Source organism: Astyanax mexicanus, chromosome 17, assembly GCF_023375975.1.
Source record: "Astyanax mexicanus isolate ESR-SI-001 chromosome 17, AstMex3_surface, whole genome shotgun sequence".
NCBI classification, from domain to species: Eukaryota; Metazoa; Chordata; class Actinopteri; order Characiformes; family Acestrorhamphidae; genus Astyanax; species Astyanax mexicanus.
In genome coordinates, this window is record NC_064424.1 from 13,334,842 (window position 1) to 13,358,521 (window position 23,680).

The 23,680-nt window shown below is 35.5% G+C and overlaps 1 protein-coding gene across 3 annotated transcripts in view; it reads right to left on the reverse strand.

The window, feature by feature from the left end:
- Positions 1–12,596: 12,596 nt before the first annotated feature.
- The window catches only part of slco2b1 (solute carrier organic anion transporter family, member 2B1), a 35,521-nt gene continuing 24,437 nt past the window's right edge, over positions 12,597–23,680 (reverse strand). For all 3 annotated transcript variants that reach the window (XM_007259588.4, XM_007259587.4, XM_049466407.1), the window contains exons 12-15: positions 22,214–22,371; positions 17,675–17,739; positions 16,296–16,416; positions 12,597–16,187 (exon numbers count right to left, since the gene is read on the reverse strand). In XM_007259588.4, coding sequence (XP_007259650.2) covers positions 16,010–16,187; positions 16,296–16,416; positions 17,675–17,739; positions 22,214–22,371 — 522 coding nt within the window. In that variant the 3' untranslated portion in view covers positions 12,597–16,009. The remainder of the gene's footprint in view (positions 16,188–16,295; positions 16,417–17,674; positions 17,740–22,213; positions 22,372–23,680) is intronic.

The window sequence follows — 23,680 nt, forward strand, 5'->3', positions numbered from 1 at the left end:
CCAGCATAATTTATTTTACCAGAAAAGAACAGATGCGCTGAGGAAGGGTCTCTAAGGCCAAAACAGCACACACAGACCTCCCAGAATGGCTGTGCTCCAATAAGGTCACAGGACCACAGCTGGTAATGATCCAAGGATCTGTGTTCTAGACCCCAGAGCATTCTGAACTTTATACAGAGAATATCCATTTAAAGAAAAATGAAGTTCAGTACAAAGCTTAATTCCTGTTCAGGAAACAGCCTCCTTCACAGTGTATGTATTTTTTTTTTTTTTTTTTTTTTTTTTACAATTTTAGTTACCTAAATACAGTATAAATTGATGTTTCTTTAACCCTTTAATATTCTCACTGAGAAAAAAAGATGCACTTTTGTTTTTATTTTGTGTATTTTTTAAATAGGTTTGTGACAAATATTAACACAATTCATGTCAATCTTTTTAAAGATCCCACAGCTTCTGATAATATATACACCTGTTCCAAACTTTTCCACAATATATGAGGTAACGGTGTCAATCAATTTAAAAATGTAATCGGATTTACAATAAATCACACCTTTTCCTCTTCCTTAGACTTAATCTTGTAATAATGGGAATTTCAATGTAAATAAAAGTTGGCAAAATAAAATTAATATTTATAGTAGTTTAATCACTTTAAAAATATTAAATCACAACAATATTCAACAATATTAAAATCTTAATTACTTTTTTATTGCTGCTGATTCCCTGTATTTTCGGAGAGAAATTGTGTAATGGATCCTTTATTTTCATATTTTCTTGAACATATGCATCAAACCCCCTCATGATTTACTGCTGCTCTCCAAAACCTTCAGAAACTCCAGCAGCTGTAAACTATTTACACACCCTTCTCTCTCTTACACATCTCTCTAATGAAGATTGACAGGTTTCTGCTGTGATGGGTGTGTCCTTAGTGATTTCCAAAATGTCTGTTCATTAGTTTTACACAGAACACAGACAGAACTCACCAATTACAGATAAGAAACAGACATCGTAACATGATTCATTTTCAAAGTAATTAAAAGATTTAATTAAGACATTAATGTTTCCATATTAATTGTGTGTGTCTACACTTTAAAGTTAATAGCATTTTAAACAGATATACTCATCTATAGTGGTTCAACAGAACCTTAGGATTTTTAGTATTTTATCAAGCTTTTTTCTCCCTATATAAATCTGCTGTAGGTTAAAGGGTTAAAAATGGTGAAATTATGTTTTTAATGAGTTACAACTTAATTTCTAGCTTGTTAGACAGGTCTATGACAAATTCTTCACTAGAGATGGGGCCAATCTGATTCTTAATCGATGTTAGGTCTGATATTGGCATCATTTATTTATCAGATATAGGACAAGCAGGGACAATTCACTTACTGATCCATGTTCCAGTACGCAGCTTGTGCCTGTCCATACACCAGCTGTAACATAACTGTTGGGTATAGAATGCATACATATATTGAATATATATGTTTTATCCTATATGAGCAGACCATTTATTCAACAAAAAAAAGCTTCTGTGGCATCAATTTAAAATGAATAAAAAAACATTTTTGGCACAGTGCACTCTTATTGTTTATTTATTAAACCAAAACTTTGAATAATGATTGTCTTGTTTGGCTCATTTGCAACTTTCTACAATATCAGAAATATAGGCTACCAGGTGCAAAAAGTGAAAAATGAAAAGTGAAAGCATGCTAAAACTATGCAAACAGATGCAAGCTCACCAGAGACCACTTTCCTTTTCACACAATAGGAAGTTAATGCATTCCATGTGTGTAAAGACCCCAGCAACACACCAACTGCCTTCCTGGACCACCAGGTGGCGCCAAAAGATGAGCTTTAAGAAAGCCTGCAAAATGTCTGTAAATTAAAACATCTTTAACTGTAATGATCATTTATTCAAACAGTAAAGTCATGTGACATGTTGGAAAGTCCAACGTTTTCAACATTGTTAATTTACAACGCACAATCTGAAAAAAATAAAATATAATTTTGCAGAAACTATGATCATTTGGTAATGAGGTAATGTAGGGAGATTTTACTCTAGATATGTGAAACTGCAGAATATGGTTAATTCCCAAATGAGGCTCAAATACACAGTACACAGTGCTATCAGCTGTGGTGGGCCTTGTGATTTTAGTCGGCCAGTTAGATGGATTGCCTTATCTACAACCAACATTGCTTGTATTGGTTCAGATAAACACTTGGGTGGGGGCCCTAACTACTTTGGTAATTTCAACCAGAAAGTCAACAGTAACACATTTTAGCCCGTATTCTCAAATGTAGTAGAATGGAAAGCTTTTCCCTTCACTTTTGAAAAATAATGTAATAGAAGAACCAATTTTGCTTTCATAAAGACCCATTTTTTGTGACTTACAATAATGATGTACATTTAGAAAAAAGATTTAAGACAGGGCCTAAAGGAGGCCAAAGCGAAACAGTGGGATAAAGGAGAGAATGAGGTTAGAAGTAGTTTGTTTGTTAGGGGTGTTAGGAGACTAAGTGCTTTTTGAAGAGCTCTGTCTTTGGGAGTTTTTTATTTGTAATAAAGATATATAAATGTGAGGGACCTTTCACAAATTGAACAATGTAAAGGTTTTGTTCACCAATTTAGATGTTCTTAAAAATACACACCTACTTATTAAACCATTATGAAAAACTAGGGATGTGATGTTTCGATCTTCATTCGATATAGGCCAAAATCTCTGAAATTGATATTCTAAGAAAAAAAAAGTAAAATCCGATTTGAGTCACTAGTCTACACAATCACATAAATGACCCCAGAAAAAATGAATGTACCCAGATTGCATGCCATCTCAGCATGCCGTTCTGTCTCTGGCAGATATGTAAATGATTACATTTTTGGTCTGATTAGACACTGGGTCTTGCCACTACAGATCAAAAGTGCCTCCCTTACTGCCAAATTAAAAGGCTCTCAGAGGCTACTTTTGGTTAGCATACCTCTTGGTGAAAGATTGCTGACGGCTAGACAGGTCTCGACAATGCGTGGTAAACCTTTTCCACAGTTGAGGGACTTTAAGAGGGGGCATTTTTGTACTCAGAATCAGGATGGCGGTTCAAAAAAGTGCCTGCCATCAAGATCGTCAGCATCCACAGTAAGCATTTCCCTGGAATGTATTCCCCAGATTGCAGCTCTTTGCTGGCCTGCTTGGTTGCCAGATTCATTGCCGATCAATCATTTATGGGGATATATCTATGGGAACAAGAGTTTCAACAACTGTTCTTAGTTCTTTAAGTTCTTAGTGCATTATTCTTTTTTTGTCAGTGAGTGTAAGTTAATTAGGGATTATGGAGGCACCAATATGAGAAAATCTGGACCAATGATGATATTCAATATTACAAATATATATATATTTGCCAGTGCCTATGCAGATAAACACATGTATAACTTGCATAGAGACTAGACACCTCGGTATAACTTTATAACTTTAAAACTTATAAACAAAAACTAGCTTAAATCAATGGGTTTAAATTAGCTCGCCAGTGTCTGCCAATTGTAGTAGTGCAGCCAGCAAGAGAACCGATGATTTTAAAAAGAAGCTATTATCCAACCATACCAATAGAATTAAGATACAATCATGCATCATGCATGTTCTCAGTATTGAGTAAGTAAGAGGTATCGAGGCACCCTAGTTAAAAACATAGATCTTTTTGAAAACAAAAGTGGGCTCTTCTATAGCATAGATTAATAAAAAAACATTTAAAGCAGTGAGGTGGCTTTATTTGTAAGAGTGTTTAAAAAGATTTGGTTCCTTGTTTGATTTGGGTTATATGAGAAACAATATAAGAAAAAGTATCATGCACAAAACTTCACAATGCAGGGTTTTCTAACCTGGGAGTCACAAGGGTGATGCTACATTGTGTATGTTACTGTAACATTTGAAGCTTGGCAGAGTGCAGTTAAAACGCTGACACAAAAATGATCACTAATTATAACTATCATCTTAAGTTACAAAATTGTATACGATTCTATTTGTTTTCGTGAATAAATAGTTTAGTGCCTAGATTGCACACCACTGTATTATTTTTGTGCATATAATTATTTATACCAGCCACGACCAGGCCTTAAAAGGAAATTTATGGGACAGTCAGCTTGCAAACATTTTGGGGAGTTTACTGAAGAGAACATTTTTTTTTTTAACCAAATTGTTCTTCTGATCCAGAGGATGTCCAGACACAACAGATTGTGTTTGTCAAAGGAAACAAGCCTGTCTTAAACAGGAAGCAGCTGAGGCTCATAGACCCTGTTTCACAATAGCATTAAAGAAAGGGAACAGGTCAGGCTTGGGCAAAGTTGGAGGACCGACAAAAATAGTGAAAGAGAGGAACACAGTCACTGGTGATTTCTCTGATAAATATGTAGAGTTAGGTCTTCATTATGAATTCTGTTCAGTGCAGTAATAAAAGAATGAGACCGTTAGCTGTTTATAGTTAAATAAAACCCCCGTGCCATCTCTTTCTGGATCATCAACAGCAATAGTAATTCATAGGAATGATATGAATCATTTATCTCCTAAACACATCAAGCTAAGTAAATCATACTTTAAGTGCATCACTGAAAATGAACGGTTTATTTTCATTCTGTCGAGTAAATAGCATGGAATGTGCTATCTATTCCTGTTACGCAATAATGCATATTTTTCTAAATCTCGACCATCCTGTGGGATATAGACCTCATAAAGGACAGCTTTGTCTGCTCTCACATTGACTTGTAAATAAATCATACTTTAAGTGCATCACTGAAAATGAACGGTTTATTTTCATTCTGTCGAGTAAATAGCATGGACTGTGTTATCTATTCCTGTTACGCAATAATGCATATTTTTCTAAATCTCGACCATCCTGTGGGATTTAGACCTCATAAAGGACAGCTTTGTCTGCTCTCACATTGACTTGTAGTATTAACATATTTGCTTCGGTCTCTTCTTCAGTCTTCTTGTTCAGTGTAGGAAAAACTTTATAAAAGGTCTGTATAGTTTTAAATTAAGGAAATTTAATTCACAGCTTTATTTATCCTGTTAAAGTTGAAGAAACAGAAGTCAAAATACTTACACAGTAAAACAAGCAAACAGACAGAAAAATAAACAGTATCAAGCAACTTAACTGATTTTTGTACATTTTTCAATTTAAATACGGACTTGATAAGTGAACCAAGGCAATCCAAACACTTTAATTTGGATGAATAAAGTTCCCATCACTGCAGGATATTGGAGGTTCATTTAGATTTGAAGAGTGAGTTATATGGCTGACTTCACTTTTAAATAGGGATCAGGGCATTATTATTATTATTAACATTATTATTTAACTAAAAGTATTTGATTTGTGTTGGTACTTCTAATGTACTTCTTAAACAAAACCCAAAAAGTCAATTGCATCTTTTTTTTTTTTTTTTAGATTAATTTTTTATTATTTATTATTATTATGTTTTTTACAATGCTCTGTTGGTTCATTAAAAATATTTAAGTAGTTCGTTTTTAATTTAGAATGAGAAAAAAAATGTTCAGTGAACAATAGAGTAATGAATATATTTATCTATCTGTCAAGCCCAGCACTGATAATCGCCAGGTTACGGGGGCGCGAGTGACACAAAAGTAACGCAATAGTTACTTTTATTGGTAACAAGTTACTTTTATAGTGGAGTAACTCAGTTAGTAACTAGTAACCATAACTACCGTATTTTTCGGACTATAAGGCGCACCGTATTATAAGACGCACTATCAAAGAACGCCTATTTTCTGCTATTTTTCCATACATAGGGCGCATCGCATTATAAGGCGCGTTAAGTGACACTAGAAAGGGTGCCTATATCAAAGTGAACAGGGGTGGCGCCATGTTTCCCTTCCCCCACCGGGGGGGTTGGCTTGCCGGTGGAGCGTCTCAGTATACAAATCTAGCTCAAACGAGTGCTGGATATTAATCTACACAGATTCCTCTCCTGAAAACTGTTTATTTGGGTGAGTAACGTGCTTCAGTTTATTTACAGTAAGCTTAGATTTCCAGATGTCCACTAAGGCTTGCTGCACCAGCGTTAGCATAGCTATCCGCTAGCACGCTAGCTAGTCACCTAAACTAGTAAAGTTAACCCAAACTTAAACGACAGCGTTACACTGAGTAATCCTGCGTGTTCTGGTAAGACAGTGAGATATTAGCTAGCGATTCGTCCCCCGTAGCTTGTTTTAACACGGTAAACAAGCAGATTACAGGCTGATAAAACTCACCTCTGAGAGAGTTAGCGCTTAGCATCTAGCTAATGCTAGCCAGGCAAAGCAGCACAGACTTACAGGCCGATAACTCACCTCTGAACGGTGAACGCTTAGCGATTAGCATCTAACTCTAATAATACTGCTCCAGCAGTATTAAAAGTGCTAAATTTAGAAAATACTGATCTCTGAACAGTGAAAAAGCTAGCTAGCTAAGCGGTTAGCATCTAGCTAATGCTATTGCTGCTCTGTGTGTTTACTGCTCCTTACACCTGACGGGTAAAATTTAGATAATACTGATCTCTGAACAGTGAATAAGCTAGCTAATGCTATTTGCTGCTCCAGCCTCGGAGCTGCACGGCTCTGGACTCTGTATAGCACTGAAACTCTGTATAACGCTGCACGGAGTGTGTGTTTACTGCTCCTTACAACCTGACGAGTAAAATTTAGATAATACTGATCTCAGTGAATAAGCTAGCTAGCTTAGCGGTTAGCATCTAGCTAATGCTATTGCTGCTCAGCCTCGGAGCTGCACGGCTCTGGACTCTGTATAGCACTGAAACTCTCTATAACGCTGCACGGAGTGTGTGTTTACTGCTCCTTACAACCTGACGAGTAAAATCCATACAAAAGGCGCACCGTATTATAAGACGCACTGTCAATTTTTGTGAAAATTACAAGTTTTTAAGTGCGCCTTATAGTCCGAAAAATACGGTAACTATTTTTCAGTAACATGCCCAACACTGTTGGCAGCACACCTGCTTTGCCAAGGTAGCAATGAACCCTTCACTGTTGACCTCCATCTAGGTTAGCTTCAGTCAGTTGCACACGTGTGTTTTCCGTTGCCAAGATAGCAATTTTAGAAACCACTACACCTATCGACGTAAATATATTCCCAATCACAATCGTGCAGGCACAAGAAATGAAAATAGACTGTTTGCAGGGCGTAAGATAGCAACGAGCATCGTGTGGCTCTTTCGCAGTGTGTAAAATAGGGTTACATATTCTAAAAATAATAACTGATTTATTCCACTTTTCCAATGGGATTAATTACTTGTTTAAGGTGATTTTTTTAAACCCTTGTTTTGTCTAAAGGTTCACAAATATGTTTAACAGCATAGAAAAGCCCCTAAAATTATCTCTCTGTCTGTACGAAATGTAATGTCTTTTCCTAGAATGACTCCAACATAGAGTAAGTGAAATCTTTGGACATGAACAAAATGCTAGACTATTTAACCATGAAAAAATGTTCTTTCACTTTGAATGTGAAAGAAAGATTGTGTATCTTGGGGTAGATCTAAATCAGTTGTGTGTACTCGTATGTGTGAGCTGCTTTCAGTTTTTTATTCATTTTACTCATCAAAGGCATTATGTTCGCATCTGTTTCCAGTTAGAGATTTAAAATCTTTACTGACATTAGCAGATGTTTGTGCTCAGAGTGGCCTACACTACCGTCTTCACTTTCACATTTGTTCCTGTAAATTTCTAAATAACTTGTTCTAAAGAGGATTTAATGTAGACTATCATTAACACTGATGTGAATGTTTCAAGGCAACTTAAAACAAAAGGCATTTGTTTTACTTTGCAGTTCTACCTCAGAACTTGTCTGATCATGTCATTCTCTGAGTCATCATGAGTCTTTAAGTGAAAGCTTATGGTGACGTACTGAATGTGTCACAAACCCTTTAAAAGTACATTACAACACTGTTCTTTACAGACCCGAATTGTATTCCAGTGATAAAGATATAACAATGCTGTTTCTGTTAGTAATAGACTCAAAAACAAGATTCAGTAAAATAAATACATACAAATCAAATACTCTGGCTGGTCACACACTCTAATATTTAGTTGGACCGTCTTTAGCTTTGATTGCGGCACACATTCACTGTGACGTTGCTTGATAAGCTTCTGCAATGTGACAAGATTTATTTTAATTCAGTGTTACATTAGTTTTTCATCAAGATCTTGCAGCAGCATTGATGTAAGTAGAGTCTGACCACTGCACAAAGTCTTCTCCATCCAGCACATCCCAAAGATTCTCAATGAGGTTAAGGTCTGGACTCTAAAGTCTGTGGTGAACAATCCATGTGTGAAAATGATGATCTCATGCTCCCTGAATCACTCTTTCACAATTCCAGCTCCATTAATCCTGACATTGTCATCTTGGAATATGGCCGTGTCATCAGGGAAGAAAAAAATCCATTGATGGAATAACCTGGTCTATATTCAGTATATTCAGGAAGTCAGCTGACCTCATGCTTTGAGCACAAATGACATTGTTGTTTTTATTCAATATAACTTTTATATAACATATTTTTTCACAAGTCATCTCTAAGCAGTAAAATAGACTCATTGCATGATGGGAAAAAAGTAATATATTTACTCTGCCTTCTTGGATATCTATTTAGATTTTTTTTCTGTATCTAGTTCTGACATGATTTTTTAGCCCAAACCCCGTGTATTGTATTAGTGGTTGACGTGTCTTCTAGTAGTCAAAATGATGGTTCTGACATGATTTCTAAAACAAAATGTTAAAATACACCAATAAAAAAAAACATGAATTAGCTCCTTGGTTAATTTAACTTATTTAATTTAGAATTAGCACTAGAATTAGAATTAGTAATAGCACAAACAGCAAGCTGACTGGCTATTTTTTAAACAGACGCCATGTTGGGTGTTACAAAAAACAGTGACTGGTATCCTCATGTAAAATAATATAATCTCTCTGAAATGTCCTCTTGATTTGGGGGTTTGTAAAACCTTAGTATTTTGGTCTTTTCCCATTTAAAAAGTTCTGGTAATGTGGGCGTTTAAATAATGCTGACAGCATTGCAAGGATTAATCCAAATAATGAATTAATGTGGAAACAAGCAACTGATATACACTGATTTACTCTTTCCAAAAATCATAATGAATTACACTGTGTAAAATGCAATGTCTTTTCCAACCTTTTTAACCTTCAAATGCTTTAATGAAATGTTTTACTTCACATACAACTAGTTCTGACATGATTTCTAGAACAAAATGTTAGAATAAAACAATAAAAAAACATAAATAAGCTGCTCCTGTAAATTAACTGGTTTAATTTCAAATTGTGTATCAATACTCAATATTCATACTGAGTCTGGGCTCTTATGGGTTCAAGGAAGAAGAAGGAGGAGGAACAAATCTCCCTCTCTCTAGAACTGTTTTAGTTTCCTGTAATCAGCATTCCCTTTTATCTTTCTGTCAGCATGCCAGCATGTCCTCTTTGGCCTAGATAAGTTCACATGTCAACATCAGTTAGCTATGTGTGAGTGTTAGACCACTGCTTCTTCCTGTACATCCTCTGGATCTTGGCAGACAACTTGAACAGCTTTCACATTGACAGCAACACAGCACATGTTAAAAACAAGTTAGCATGGTTTTTCTTGCAGTTCTAAGCTGTGCTTGGAGTGTTACTGGCATTTATTGGCAGGGGTATTTTACTAAGGGAGACTCATCACTGTTCCAATTATAAAAGGTCTCATAAACTAGTGTAAGCCTGGTGTATATCACATATAAAGTCCTGCCCTTCAAAAAATGAGCCAATCAGCTTGCTGGTTACGTAGCAAATCCAGGAGGGCCTACAATATTACGGTGCTAATGGTGAAAGCCAAGGCCCAGCCAACTTTCTCAGTGAGGCTTCCCATGTGTCCCATCCAGGCCCAGTGTGCAGTGAACAACACATTTATTTTGTCCATGATGGGCCCACTTTTCCTAATAGCACTATAATATTGTTGGGTTGCGGTGAAGAGGGCTTAAATGCAGAAAAAACGTATAGAAGTTAAACCAATAAGAAAGTGTGCAATGGCTGTGAAATAAGGCTTTAAAAATGGCAGGTGGAAAAATGGCGGGAAAGGCAAACAAAGAACATGCCACATGGCATGGCTTAAAAAAAGACAGACTTTTTTCGTGTTTCCTTCTAAGATCTCTTTACTTTTTTTGTGAGCCTTTTGCCTTCTTTTGATATCTCTTTTCTTTCTCTTGTCTCATTACCCACTGTAACCGGTCACCTCTCTACAAGATCCAGCAGAGAACAGAACTTTGACTGGGTTTTTTATGCTGTGTCTAACAGCTGAGCCTGATCAGTGCTGATTACCGCTGGGGATTCTGGGACTTGGAGTTTTTTGGTCCCATATCCACTAGCTATACCACTGCTGTGTCCAGGCCTTCTGCTGGTTGTTCTGCTGGTGCTCGTGGCATAACCAGTATGCTGACTCCACAACAGTAGGCATATTGAGTGTAATGGGAACTCTGTGATCAGTATCCTCATTCAAAATATCTCTTGGAAAGTCCCTCTTAATTCTGCATAAGTACAAAACAATCTGGAAAAATAATCATATTTTTGTCAATCTTTTGATGTGCTTTTGTGAGATTTCTCCTCATTCATAAAGATCTGGTCATGTTGGACTAATAAGAACTGCCCGACACCACTGCATAAATTTGTCCAAAATAATTAATTCATGTGAAAACAAGCAATTGAAATAGATTAATAGACTTCCACATTACAAGACTCATGAGGAATGCCTCCCTGTGATGGAAACTTAAAAAAGAAACTTAGTAAAGACTTGCTGTAAGCAGACTTCTTTTGACCCTGTACTTGTGCACACCTTAAGACATATTTGCAGGAAAAATGGGACAAAATAACATCTGAAACATTTCATTGCTAGGTATTCTCTGTGCCAAGTGTTGTGATAAAGAAAAGCAAGTCGTACATGATCTTTTTCTCTTTCTCTATACTGTCTCAACTTACTTCTACTACAAAACTTAAAGATAAGGCTGTCAGTAGTTGTACAAATAGAGCAGACTTCCTGGTTCCTGATCACAAATGCACAAAACAAGGAATCCAACCCAGACATGCTGAATGTGCAGTTTGGTATGACAGTGTTTCCAGGCGGTCAGGAAGGTCCACCTACACTGCATCGGTTAATGTTTCACTGCTGTTTAACATCTGATTCAGCTCAAGTCTCAGCATGGGATTTATCTAATTACATGCCTGGGGTTCAGGAAGCACTTAAAGCTGTAAGGCCGTTTACGGGGGGCCTCCAGGGCTGCAGTTAAGAACATGTTTAAAGTAGAGGAGAGAAAGAGTGCTGATGAAAGAAACCTGTATGGAATGACAAAAGGATGTAATTGTGTGCAGCTCTGAGAGTTTTGTGTGTTGGTGTTTACATTTTATGGCAATAATCTGTAACGTCAAGGCATAACAAAAAGATACTGATGTAAAAATAAGGGTGCTGCCAAAGGTTCAAAATGAGGGATTCCCCCAAAAATAACCACTTTTAGTCTATAAAGTCGCAAATGACTAAAAACAATGTTTGAGTGTAAAGCAGTTTTCAGTCACTTAAAAAGTCTTGCCACTATGAATCGAGGATCAATGTATCGTATCCAGGATCATGCTGCTTGCCATCAGCAGCCAGAGTCTGAGAGAGCACAATGTAATGTGGGTCAGCACAGGGATCTTTTCTACCTGGTGGCTACCTGCGCTGGCTACCAGGTGAGGCTAGATCAGTAGTACCAGTTGGAATGGGGTAACTGGTCTGTCAAATTGGGGAGAAATTGTTCGGAAAATCACTGCAATTCGTCATTTTCTACTGGATGCTACTATAATTTTGATGATGAGTGTTTTTCACAAGATTTTAGCTACTTTATACAAACTAAGGTATTCTTCTTTTTTCTGTACAGTATTTGTTATACTTGCATCTGTTTTAATGGGACATAGAGCTTAACAGTAGGGGTGGGCGATATGGCTCTAAAATAATATCACGATATTTCAGGGTATTTTTGCGATAACGATATACTTGGTGATATAGTAAAATAGTATATAGTATACTAAAATAATTAATTCATTTCAGGAATACAGTATAATACTATAACAAAATATTCATAATGGCAAAATAAAAAATATAGCATAAAATAATATAATGCAGCAAAAAATATTGCAGAATATTTAGTGCGTGCATATAAACTGCAAACTAAAACAATTATACAATAAATACACCTAAAGCTTCACAGTAAATAATAGACTACTTTTAAGACAGAACAGCCCTATTATTAAGGTATTGAATTTTTATATCTTGATATTTCTGTGTCACGATATATTGTATACGATATTGCCCACCCCTACTTAACAGTGATTAAAGGCATTAAAAAACAAGTTCTTTTGCAGCATTTCTATTGGACAGTTCATAAAACTTCGCTCAACAAGGAAGAAATGTTTGGTAAATCAAACGTCAGCACACGTGTTCTTCAAGGCCAACAGCCCATAAAGACGTCTTTCTTTTCCATTCTTTGTCAAATGATTACCTAGAACTGTAATAAAAAAACAGCACAGACAATGCAAAGTATTCATCATACATTTCATTAAAGATTATATAACTGTTCCACCAACATGGTTAAACACAGAAAAATCGGCTTTAGTAAATACATACATGAAATCTCTCCACAAAGTTACCACATAGATTTTTCCTCCTTTGTATGAAACTAGAAAACAACTGAAAAGGTCATAAAAGTGCAAGAATCAAAGTCTGGTCCCAAACACATTGTGAAATACTGTATACAAGCATATCAATGTAAATGAGGCCAGCAGTTTAGAAAATCAAAGAAAAAAAAACGCTGTGGTTTTGTGTTTATCGTAGCTGCCTCACTCCCACTTTCACAGACCTTTGTTCTAAGCCTCATTGAGCACAATAGAGACGTTACAATCTTACTACTTTTGGCACGTTATAACATATCCTTATCCAAGTTTGTTTATGGTCCTGTTACATAACCTATTGAAAAATAAAAGATATTGACTGATTCTTGGCTTGGACATACAAGATTGAGTGGTGTAGGACCTGAAGATTTCACAACTGTTCCAGATGAAGGCCTGCAGGGGATGTATGAATATTAGAGTCAAATATGTGGGATCTGAACGTTTCAGGGCAGTCGGTATCTATGATAAGGAATGAGCACCCTGGCAAGGAATGTTTTGTGGCCTCACTGCAAAGAACTGCTCTTTAAACATCTGCTTTATTTGTTCTCTTCAGAAGCGTCTCATAAAATGTGCACATATTTTATATTGTGTGGTTTACACTATAGCTACAACCTGTCTGCCATGTACTTGAAGAAGAATTGAGAAAACAGTGTCACTCACTATTTATGCTACTTTTCTCCAGTATAAAGCTTCTAAAAAAGGATTTAATGGACAGAAAAGAGTTTCTAGAGGGTAGAATTATGGATAGGGTAAGTGATAAGGTTATGTTAAGATTAGCATACTGAAATGGTCTTTTATTGTATTTATGTGATTTTATCTTAAGGCCAGGCTATTTTGTTTTTGCTGTAAAGCTACAGAAGATCATCCTCTGATTAATTTATTATTTGGTTTGTCTTGAGAAAAACATGCACTTCTGCCAAACGATGAGCATGCTCTATTTTAACAGCTCATTCTTGTTTAAACCATTTCTTGGAAGTGTGAGCAAAAGCTGTGCACTACATAAAATGTTTTCATATATAACATTTCATAAAAAAAAAGGTTAATTATACAGAACAACTGTCGATCAGACTGTGTCCAAAGCACACACACAACCCCCACGCCACTGGATAAAACTTTGTTTAAACAAAGATATCACTTCACATTTTTGTATACAGGCTGAAAACAACATGCTTGACATGTTATGAATATATGTCGGGTTAAAATGAGATTTCATATCAGCAGCTGATGCTGACAAGTGATTCTGGATTAATATAAACTCAACTAGCTTTTTTTTCCCAAACAACTGGAAATGTTTAACACACATACAGACAAAGAGCTTATTACAAATTATCAAAAAATATCTATTTACAGTTAGCTTAAAGCTGAACAAAGAATATGTGTATAAAAATATAAAAAGATATAAAAAGAGGATAGGTAAAAAGTGTATACATACACTGCTGTACTGCAAAAGTCTTAGGCATTTAAGGAAATTAAACTATTTATTTGGACATTATGCTCTTTCCTGCATACCATTCATATCTAAATATGGGAAGTTTCTATTTTTTAAGGATTACATTTCAACTCATCCAATTCTACAGGTTGAATTTCCTGCTTAGAAAGTCAAAACTCAGAACAAACCCTGAGTTCGAGCTTTACAGTCCAAGAATGGCTGTAAAGCAGTAGTTTTACACTGATTTTTAGCACTTCTATGCATTTGTGTTTCATTAAGTCCGTCATACATACAGTACTGTCTAACCTGTATCTGTAGGCATGTTTTCATAGTGTTTAGATGTGCAAAATACTGCAGATTGTATTGTTATCAACTGATATTGCTAACAGTAATCCCTAACACAGGACAATGCTAACAGTGATAACCTGGGACACAAAAAACTATGATTTGGTTGGATTTGACAAAAACATTGATAAATAACTGTAAAACCTGTTGTGGTAAACTGTTATATAATGTTTAATAATATATATAATGTTTAACTGGAACACCAACCACTCGGGTGTGACCTCATTTCTAAACCATTTTTGAAGAAACAAAAGTGCGTCTTCTCAAAAAATGTCCTGTCTCAAATATTTGAAGCAGTGAGTATTTAAAAAAGGGATACAATACAGACAAACCAATAAACAACACCATTCTGTAATTATAGTTAAAATATATTATTTAACCATTTTTCCATTGCTCACCTTTAAGAAGCACCGTGTTTATACTGTGCTTATATATATATTTTTGCATTACTTCCTCATTAAAGTGAATTAAAAGTGGAGCTGTTCACAGAGAGGCCAGGAAGCAAAACTGTGTTCTTCTAACTCACTAACTTTATAACTATACTGATAAAAAAAAAACACATTCTGACTTCTCACTACTCTACAATACTTACTGCTAATACCAATAACTGTAAACATTTGTGAGTGCCTAATACTTTTGCACAGTACTGTATATATGTATATTAGAGCTGGAAAAAAATCTATACCCATCGATCACATTATAAAATGTTTCAGCATTTTAGTTTGATTTTTAAACACATTTCGATTATACTGTTCACATTGATACTGATATGATCAAAATTACAACCAACATGAAGAAATATAATATTTGAATATAAAATTTGGCTGTATAATTTTGCCCAAAGGTATATATCGTTGCTGTCCAATGAAAAACAAGCATCTCCATTTTTGGAGATTTTTAGATTTCTACATAATTTCAACCAACCAACTGTTTCTTTCACTGTTTTATCATTTCCTGATATAGGAATCATAGAATTTCTTCTAAACTTCCTGAATTTTTTTTTTTACATTGACTACCACTGAAAGTTTAGAAAGTTTTATCTCTCTCCTGTAAAGTTGCTGTTTAGGAGGCACTTGTTTTCCATTAGACAGCGACGATATACTTTAACACAACTTCACCACCAACAACATTGCTTATGTCACATTTCTAGCAGGGAATATGTAATTCAACAGAAGTTAACAGCACTATTCACACATATTTACTAATAATGCACTTTGTACACAAACCTATATGTGGTTATTCCAAACCATTCCTCTTTGATTTTGCAACAACTGCAAACCTAAAAGATTTAAAACAGACATTCCCGAAGAACATGTGCTGACCTCACAGTGTGAATTCACTTCTGGTTCAATGTTTTCACAGATGCAAGCACAGTGTGGCACAACAGTAGCATGTGCAGTTCACATCACGGGAGACGCCTAAGGCTTCCACATTTTAGGGAGTTGAATACAATGCAGAATGGATCTAAAACCTTTACTCACAGCAGTCCCACACAGACTCTCTCAGCACTCACACTTTCTCATACTGTCCATTCGACTGGCTCAGCTGCTCTTTCTCTGGTTTCTCTGAGCAGTTTATTTGTTCTGTTTGCTCCGGCTGGGCTGAAGATGATCGCCTCAGAACCACATAGGAGAGAACGAAAAACATCAGACCTCCGAAGATGAAAAACGTCTGCAGTCCCAGAAATCTGAAAATAAAAGAAAGCTCTGAGTTTAGTCATTGTGCAGAAAATAAAAAAAATGATGAATCATAAATTCAAGATGCAAAAAAATAAATGGAACATCAACTGGCGTACCGTGTTCTGAAAAGATCTAAGTCGTAGTACAAACACGACGTGTTCTTGTCACACTTTTCTCCCCACAGAATACAGGTTGAATCAATGGCACTTCCATACAGGACAGGAGCAGGTAGAAATGCTGTCAATCAAACAAAATAAACATTATATATTAGATATATACACTACAGCTCTGGAAAGAATTAAGAGACCACTTAAAAATGATGAAGGAAGATGGATGAAGCCATTAAACCAAGCTGAACTGCTTGAGTTTTTGCCTCAGGAGTGGCATAAAGTTATCCAAAAGCAGTGTGTAAGACTGGTGGAGGAGAACATGCCAAGGTGCATTAAAACTGTGATTAAAAACCAGAGTTATTCTGCCAAATATTGATTTCTGAACTCTTAAAACTTTATAATGGGAACTTGAACTATTTTTTTGCAATATTTGAGGTCTGAAAGCTCTGCATTTTTTTTTTTGTTATTTCAGCCATTTCTGCATATAAATGCTCTAAATGACAATATTTTGTATTTGGAATTTGGGAGAAATATTGTCCGTAGTTTATAGAATAAAACAACAATGTTCATTTTACGCAAACATATATCTATAAATTGCAAAATCAGATTCAGAAACTGGCCTCTTAAATGTAAATACACACACACTTCACAGTCAAACAGCTGTTACTTTTCTGCCAGGGCAACACTAGAGTAAAAGCAGTGTCTGGATGCTTTTGGCAACATAGTTTACTTTCTTATTAATATTATGATATAAAATAAAGGTTACAGTTAATGTCATTGTTAATATTTCTGTTTTAATAAGATTTCAGCAACAGTAATGTATTTGCTGGTATGAGAGTTACAAAAATGAATGGGTTCTAGGCTACAAGCTAACCCTACCAGACCCTACTACAATCTCTTCAGCTATAGCTAACCACACACACACACACACACACGGGCACACACACGGGCACACACACGCACAGAGGATGTGGAGAGGATCAAGATAAGATAGCAACATAATCTGGGAAGACTCTGGAATATTTTACATTCACAGTAAGTCAAATACTTACTTTTCATAGACACCTGTCACACCTTTCACACCCATTACTCATCCCATAATACCTGCTGTTGTTCTACAAGCTATATCCTCAGTATTCATTAAAGCTATAACAGACGTTGAAAAATTTCTAGTCAAGCTTGTTTTATAATTGCTGTCATGCCTGTAAGAAAGCAGAATGAACCTGGAATGGCATACAGATAGATAATAGGCAACTGATCTCACTATCAAAACAGGATCATTCCAGTAAGCCCAGCCTTTGTTCTCATTTTACTATGAATATATGGGCACAGTAGCTACTATGTTTCAAAACACGTCTATAGTATCTGTTTTGTTTGACACTAACCGAGCACTCTGAAGAGCATGAACTGGATTCCCAGAGCGAGGGATTTGTCCTCTGGGGTCACAGACCTAGAGGAAAGAGAGGACAAAAAGTCAGAAAATAAAACCAACAAACACACGAATAAAAAAAAAATGCAGCAACTGTCAGTAACTGTGCAAAGGTTACATTCAGATAAACATTATCATATGTCAACAGAGTCTCTTCCTTGTTTCATTTCATCACTGTCACTCAAAAACCTCATGCCTCCCACATATACTTCACATAACTAACCTTTTTAATGCTATTTTGCAGCACTTCTGTTCAGTCCATTCACCATAGAATTTTCACCCAGTGTAAAAAAAAAAAAAAAAAAAACCTAACTTCTGGATTCAAGCATTGTCAGAAATATAATATTTTTTGTTGGGGCCCAGAAATAACATTTTCTGCCACTTATAATATAAATGATAATATAAAAGCATAGTAAAGCAAAAACACCCTTTTAAAGAGCAAAATTACATTTATTAAAAAAATATTTAGACACTATTATTGGAATATAAAAAAAAATAAAAATGCAATAACTGGAATATAAAAATGCAATAACTAAAATATAAACAAACTATAAATACAGTTTTTAAACAAATGTCGACATACTGTCAGTACAACATTAATAAGCAAAAAAGGGAAACAAATTACGCTGCACACTGACACCAGTGTGATGTCACTTTAGAAGTGTGGCCATGCTTGTTGTATGACCACTGTCATATAAGGATGTCCCAATCATCAATTTTTTTTCTAAAGGAAAAGCTAAATACGTGTTTATAAGAGCACACAAAACTGAAATCACTGCATTTATTTAATTGAAATATGCACCAATTTCAAAATAAAATACAAATTACTCTAAAAAATGTACTTTTGGTGATAACTGTGTTTTTTGATTGGTAGAAGTCCTTAAGTGTGAAAGGTGAAAAGTCGTGGTCTGAGAATGTGGTCAGAGTATGCAATAATGATTCTCCAAGCCCCCTTCAAATATATAGCAGGTTTGATATGTGGACAATATGGTTTCATATGCTGGAGACTGCTCCAGCTAATAAGAGCATGGGACATAGTATGTTAAAAAAGCCATTCTCTCATCCATATTCCTTTCTTTTTCTTCTGTGTGATTTGCTGCTATAAAGCATACAGCACATGTTTTTTTGGATGGCATCACATCTGTTCTTATGTGTTTTGTGACAAAAAAGTGATTTTGGAAAGCAGTCAGGTTTCATTTGAATTTTTTGTGGTGAGAGATTGTGTAATTTGTTATCCTGTGTTGATCATTGTTCAGAATGAAATATTCCATATTATAAGACAATAAGTTGTGTAGTGTAAAATGTACAACGATTTGACAACTTCAATTTTAAAAGTTTGATTAGTGTGAACCTGGCATAAAAAGAAGTTGAGCCAGAGTTCTAAGAGCTTCTGTTTATTGGAAGTTAGAGAGCTAGAATTTAGGAGAAACAGGAAGATACAAGTACGTCAGTTAGAAGGAGAAGAGGGGAGATTCCACACATGGTCCTTCTCCATAATTTCAATTGTTGGAGATTTTCAAACTGAATGGAACAATAGAAATGCTTCAGAACTACTTGGAATTAAAAACATTTTTACACTGACATCATTTGAAAGTGAAGAATGTTTTTCTTTTGCTTCTCCTATAAGGTTGGCATTTTTAGATACAAGGTAGTTTTGTGACAGCAGTGATATATTAATGGACGTGTTACGTTAGAAAACTCCATGAACATGTGATGCATGTCTATGCATTTAATGTAAATGTAAAATGTAAAAAAGTCCAAAAACGAAAAGTGTAATCATACTGTGATGAATTCTGAACTCTGCTGAACTCTGCTAACTGTGCATTATCCTTAAGAAGGTCACCTATTTTGATGTCAAACGTTTCACAGAGATTGACATGTAATTATGCCTAGGCAATTGTTGAGCTTCATTAATCACCACAAGTGTAGCTAAGGTGAAATAAGACATGCCAGTGTTTTTCTTTGTGGCGTGCCAGAACCTGCCAATGAGTCTGCCTGAAACTACAGGTTTACAAGATGAACCACAGCCAGAACTGCTTGTTTCAACATCTCTAATGATGCTATAAAATGCCTTGCACTGCGTCATTGAGTTTAGGGAACCAAACGAGAGAAATCAGGACATGATGTGTTTTGAACAGCAAAGCAAATTAATGGAGCTTGACAAAGTAATTGATATTTGTTCTTACTCAATGTTTTTTTTTTTTCCTGAAGCTTTTCTCAAACAATTAATATCCATCTTACTAGCAATTTAAATGCAATTATTATCTTAACACATAACAGCATTTTGCTTATCATATATTTTTTAAAACTATGGACTTCTACAGCTGGGTGCACACTATTCAGTTTTTAGCTTTTTTAATCCCCTGGCAAATGTCCAATTGGAATTTATTTCCAGGATGGGAAGTGAACCAGAAGTGAAAGTTACGCAGATATCCTTAAACCCTCAGATCAAGTGATTTCTGCCAGACATGCTTGTCTTATTACACAGACAATGCCGCCAGTCATGATACGATCATTACCATCTACTGCTCTGTTCACTGTGGGTGGAATGCCTTCTATTATGTGTTTCTAGTAAACACATCATACTGGAGCTCAAGGAATGATAAATGGCTGCACAACTGTAAATGCAATCATCCCATCATTCATTCATTAATTCATTAATTATTCATTCAGCACCCACTATCATGCCTCCATCAAACTCGGATAATTCACTTTGCCTTGCCGTGAGCAAGCTGACCAGTGTTCAATCTCACTCCCAAGATAAGCAGCTTAAAATAGTCCAGCTGTGTTTAACTCGCACATCTGACATGGTCTTTTAGTGAAAGCTTCAATAAAAATAAAGATCTTCTATTCAGATTTCTCTTTGAGGAAAAACATACAACTGTAGCCCACTTTATGTAAAGTAATGTGGAAGAAGACCTTATTTCTACAGCTCTGGAAAAAAAATAAGCGATTACTTAAAAATTTTGAGTTTCTTTGATTTTACTAAAATTGAAAACCTCTGGAATATAATCAAGAGGAAGATGGATGATCACAAGCCATCAAACCAATCTGAACTGCTTAAAGTTTTGCACCAGGAGTAAAGGCATAAAGTTATCCAAAAGCAGTGTGTAAGACTGGTGGAGGAAAACATGCCAAGATGCATGAAAATCATGATTAAAAACTTGTCTTATTCTACCAAATATTGATTTTTGAACTTCTAAAACTTTCTGGATATGAACTTGTTTTCTTTGCATTATTTGAGGTCTGAAAACTCTTCATCTTTTTTGTTATTTCAGCCATTTCTCATTTTCTGCAAATAAACGCTCTAAATGACAATATTTTTATTTGGAATTTGGGAGAAATGTTGTCTGTAGTTTATAGAATAAAACAACAATGTTAATTTTACTCAAACATATACTTATAAAAAGCAAAATTAGAGAAACTGATTCAGTGATTTTCACTACAATATACAGTATATATTCATTTTTTCTTTATTTCAAGCTTTTGTTGTGCTATATGTTTTTTGTTGATTGTTTTGTTGATCAGATAAGGGTGGGTTGTTTTTAAGTTTGGTGCCCCTCTTCTGTATTTTTAAACACGATCCCGCTCACTGCTGATTTGGCAAAGCTGCACTTTGTAAGCTGAGATGCAGACAAACACTTTTTTCCCGTCAAATCCTGTCTATGTTCGCTGAGTCATTGAAATAAAACACTGGCAGACCATTTCTAGCTATTCTAGGCTTGGTTTTAGGACTTACTGAAGATTTTCACTTTGTAGAACATGTGTTAACGTGTCGTATGTGCATTACTACTTGCAATTTATATAACTATACTAAATACTAAACATATATATAAATAGATATATTAATTTTACTGTTAACCCCTTAATTGTTGTTGTTAATCCTAACCCCTTAAAATGACTTGACCCGTATGCAGGCTACAGGTGAAGTTGATACAAAACCCCTTTTTCTGCAGTAAAATAACTTTCTGAAAATTTGAGCTGCCTGTTCACTGTCTAACTCACTTAATAATTCCAGATCAGTAACAGGAATCAGTACCAAATACTGCATGTTGGAAATCAAATGTAAAATCTGGACAAACATAACGAAACTAAAGGTTTGGAGGACATGAACTGTTTGATTGATTTTAAAATGAAGTTCAAGAAAAAGACAGTTTAATGATTTCATTAATTATATTTTGACATTAGCAGATTTACTTAAATATATATTTTATATATTTCCTATTACAATTACAATTATGCTTTTCAGTAATGTTCCTTATCAAACATGAAACCTTTTACAAAAATCCTGGCCTGTTAAAGGGGTTTTTAAGCAGTTGATAAGGATTCGTAAATAACATCTAACACTGCAGTACCTTCAGTACATGCCAACATATTAATGGAATAGCAGTATTGTAGTACTGTAAATTGATCATGAAGTGTTGCCTTAGAAGTAATACAAATAAATAAAAGAAATAAAATAGTTTTTTAAAAAAACAAGGTGAAGAATAATTACCTGAGAATCATCATAAAGGATGGAGTCTGGGAGAGTGATGCCAAGAAGCATGTAAGAGAGGAGAAGATCATAAAAGGAACGATAAGATGGGAGCAGCCGCTCCCGCATGTTCCTGGTACTGCATAGCCTGAAGGCGTCAGACAGCAATCTGTGTAGTTCTACAGAAAAAAAGAGAAAGAAAAAAAATATTAGGTCAGTAGCAGCATTAAGATGAATCTGTGCTTGGACACGTTATACAGTGGTGAGAAATAAAAACATCCCAAGATGTTTCACCTTTAGTCTTACTTACAGCTTACCCAGCAGGCAAAGAGCTTTTTTTCTTTTTTTTGTATTAACAAATAAGCTTGAGTCAACAGGAATGTTCAAAGCTAATCCCTATAATCTCAGATATACGTGTCTGTGGTTCATCAGGGTGTGGAAATCTGGAGCATTTAAAAACAGAAGTTGCTGAATAGCTTTTGTCTGCTGTGGGAGCCACATGCAGTGCTGGAAGTTTGGTTGAGATGTGAAGGTGTGGGAGACAGCTATATAGCTATATAATTTTAACAACTGCTCTGCTCTGCTCTGGAAGGACGATACATGTTACCAGGAACAACAGATGATTACAATTTTGACTGATTTGGCCAACTCTTGAGGTGGAGTGTTGATAGTTGATTGTGCCTCCAAAAGCATCCCACACATTTTCTTTTTTTTATACATTTATTAAAAAAAAAAAAAAAAAAAAAAAAAAATATATATATATATATATATATATATATATATATATATATATATATATATATATATATATATATATCATTTAATTTTTCCCATTTTCTCCCAATTTAGCTAGGTTAATTTTCCCACACACTCAGTTTCTACTCAGCTGTATATACTAGTGCTGGGTGATTATTGCCTAAAAATGTTTTTTTTTTTTTTCCATTATAATCGATTATATATTACTAAAAATCAAACTACAGATGACAAAAAATTGTTCAAAACAAGGTTTACCTGTTACAAAGATTGGTGTTGGGTTGAGTCGACTTACTGAGTGAATCAATGATTCAAAACATTGTTTACAAGCTCGTGCGTTCATATCACACGCTGACCTTATGTCTACACAGCCGTGGAGAAACACACACACACTGACGGCCACTGGATTACACTTCAGAACGCGAGTTTGTGACTGAAAATTGAGAAATAGCGCACTAAACGAGTCACAGGCCAGTTGTGTTCTCTCATGGCTCCAGCAGCTGATGGCAATCTGCATGATCAGGATTTGAACCATCGATCTCCCAATCATAGCAGAGGCTCTTTAGACCACTGGACCACTCGGCACCCAGCATCCCACACATTTCAATCAGGGATGGGCTTGGTAGTGCAGCTGGCCATGGCATAGTGACTGTGTCTTCAAGACAAACTCTTGAGACTGCAGCAGTATGTGGATGAGCATTGTCCTACTGGAACAGTGCACCGGAGTGCGTGTTA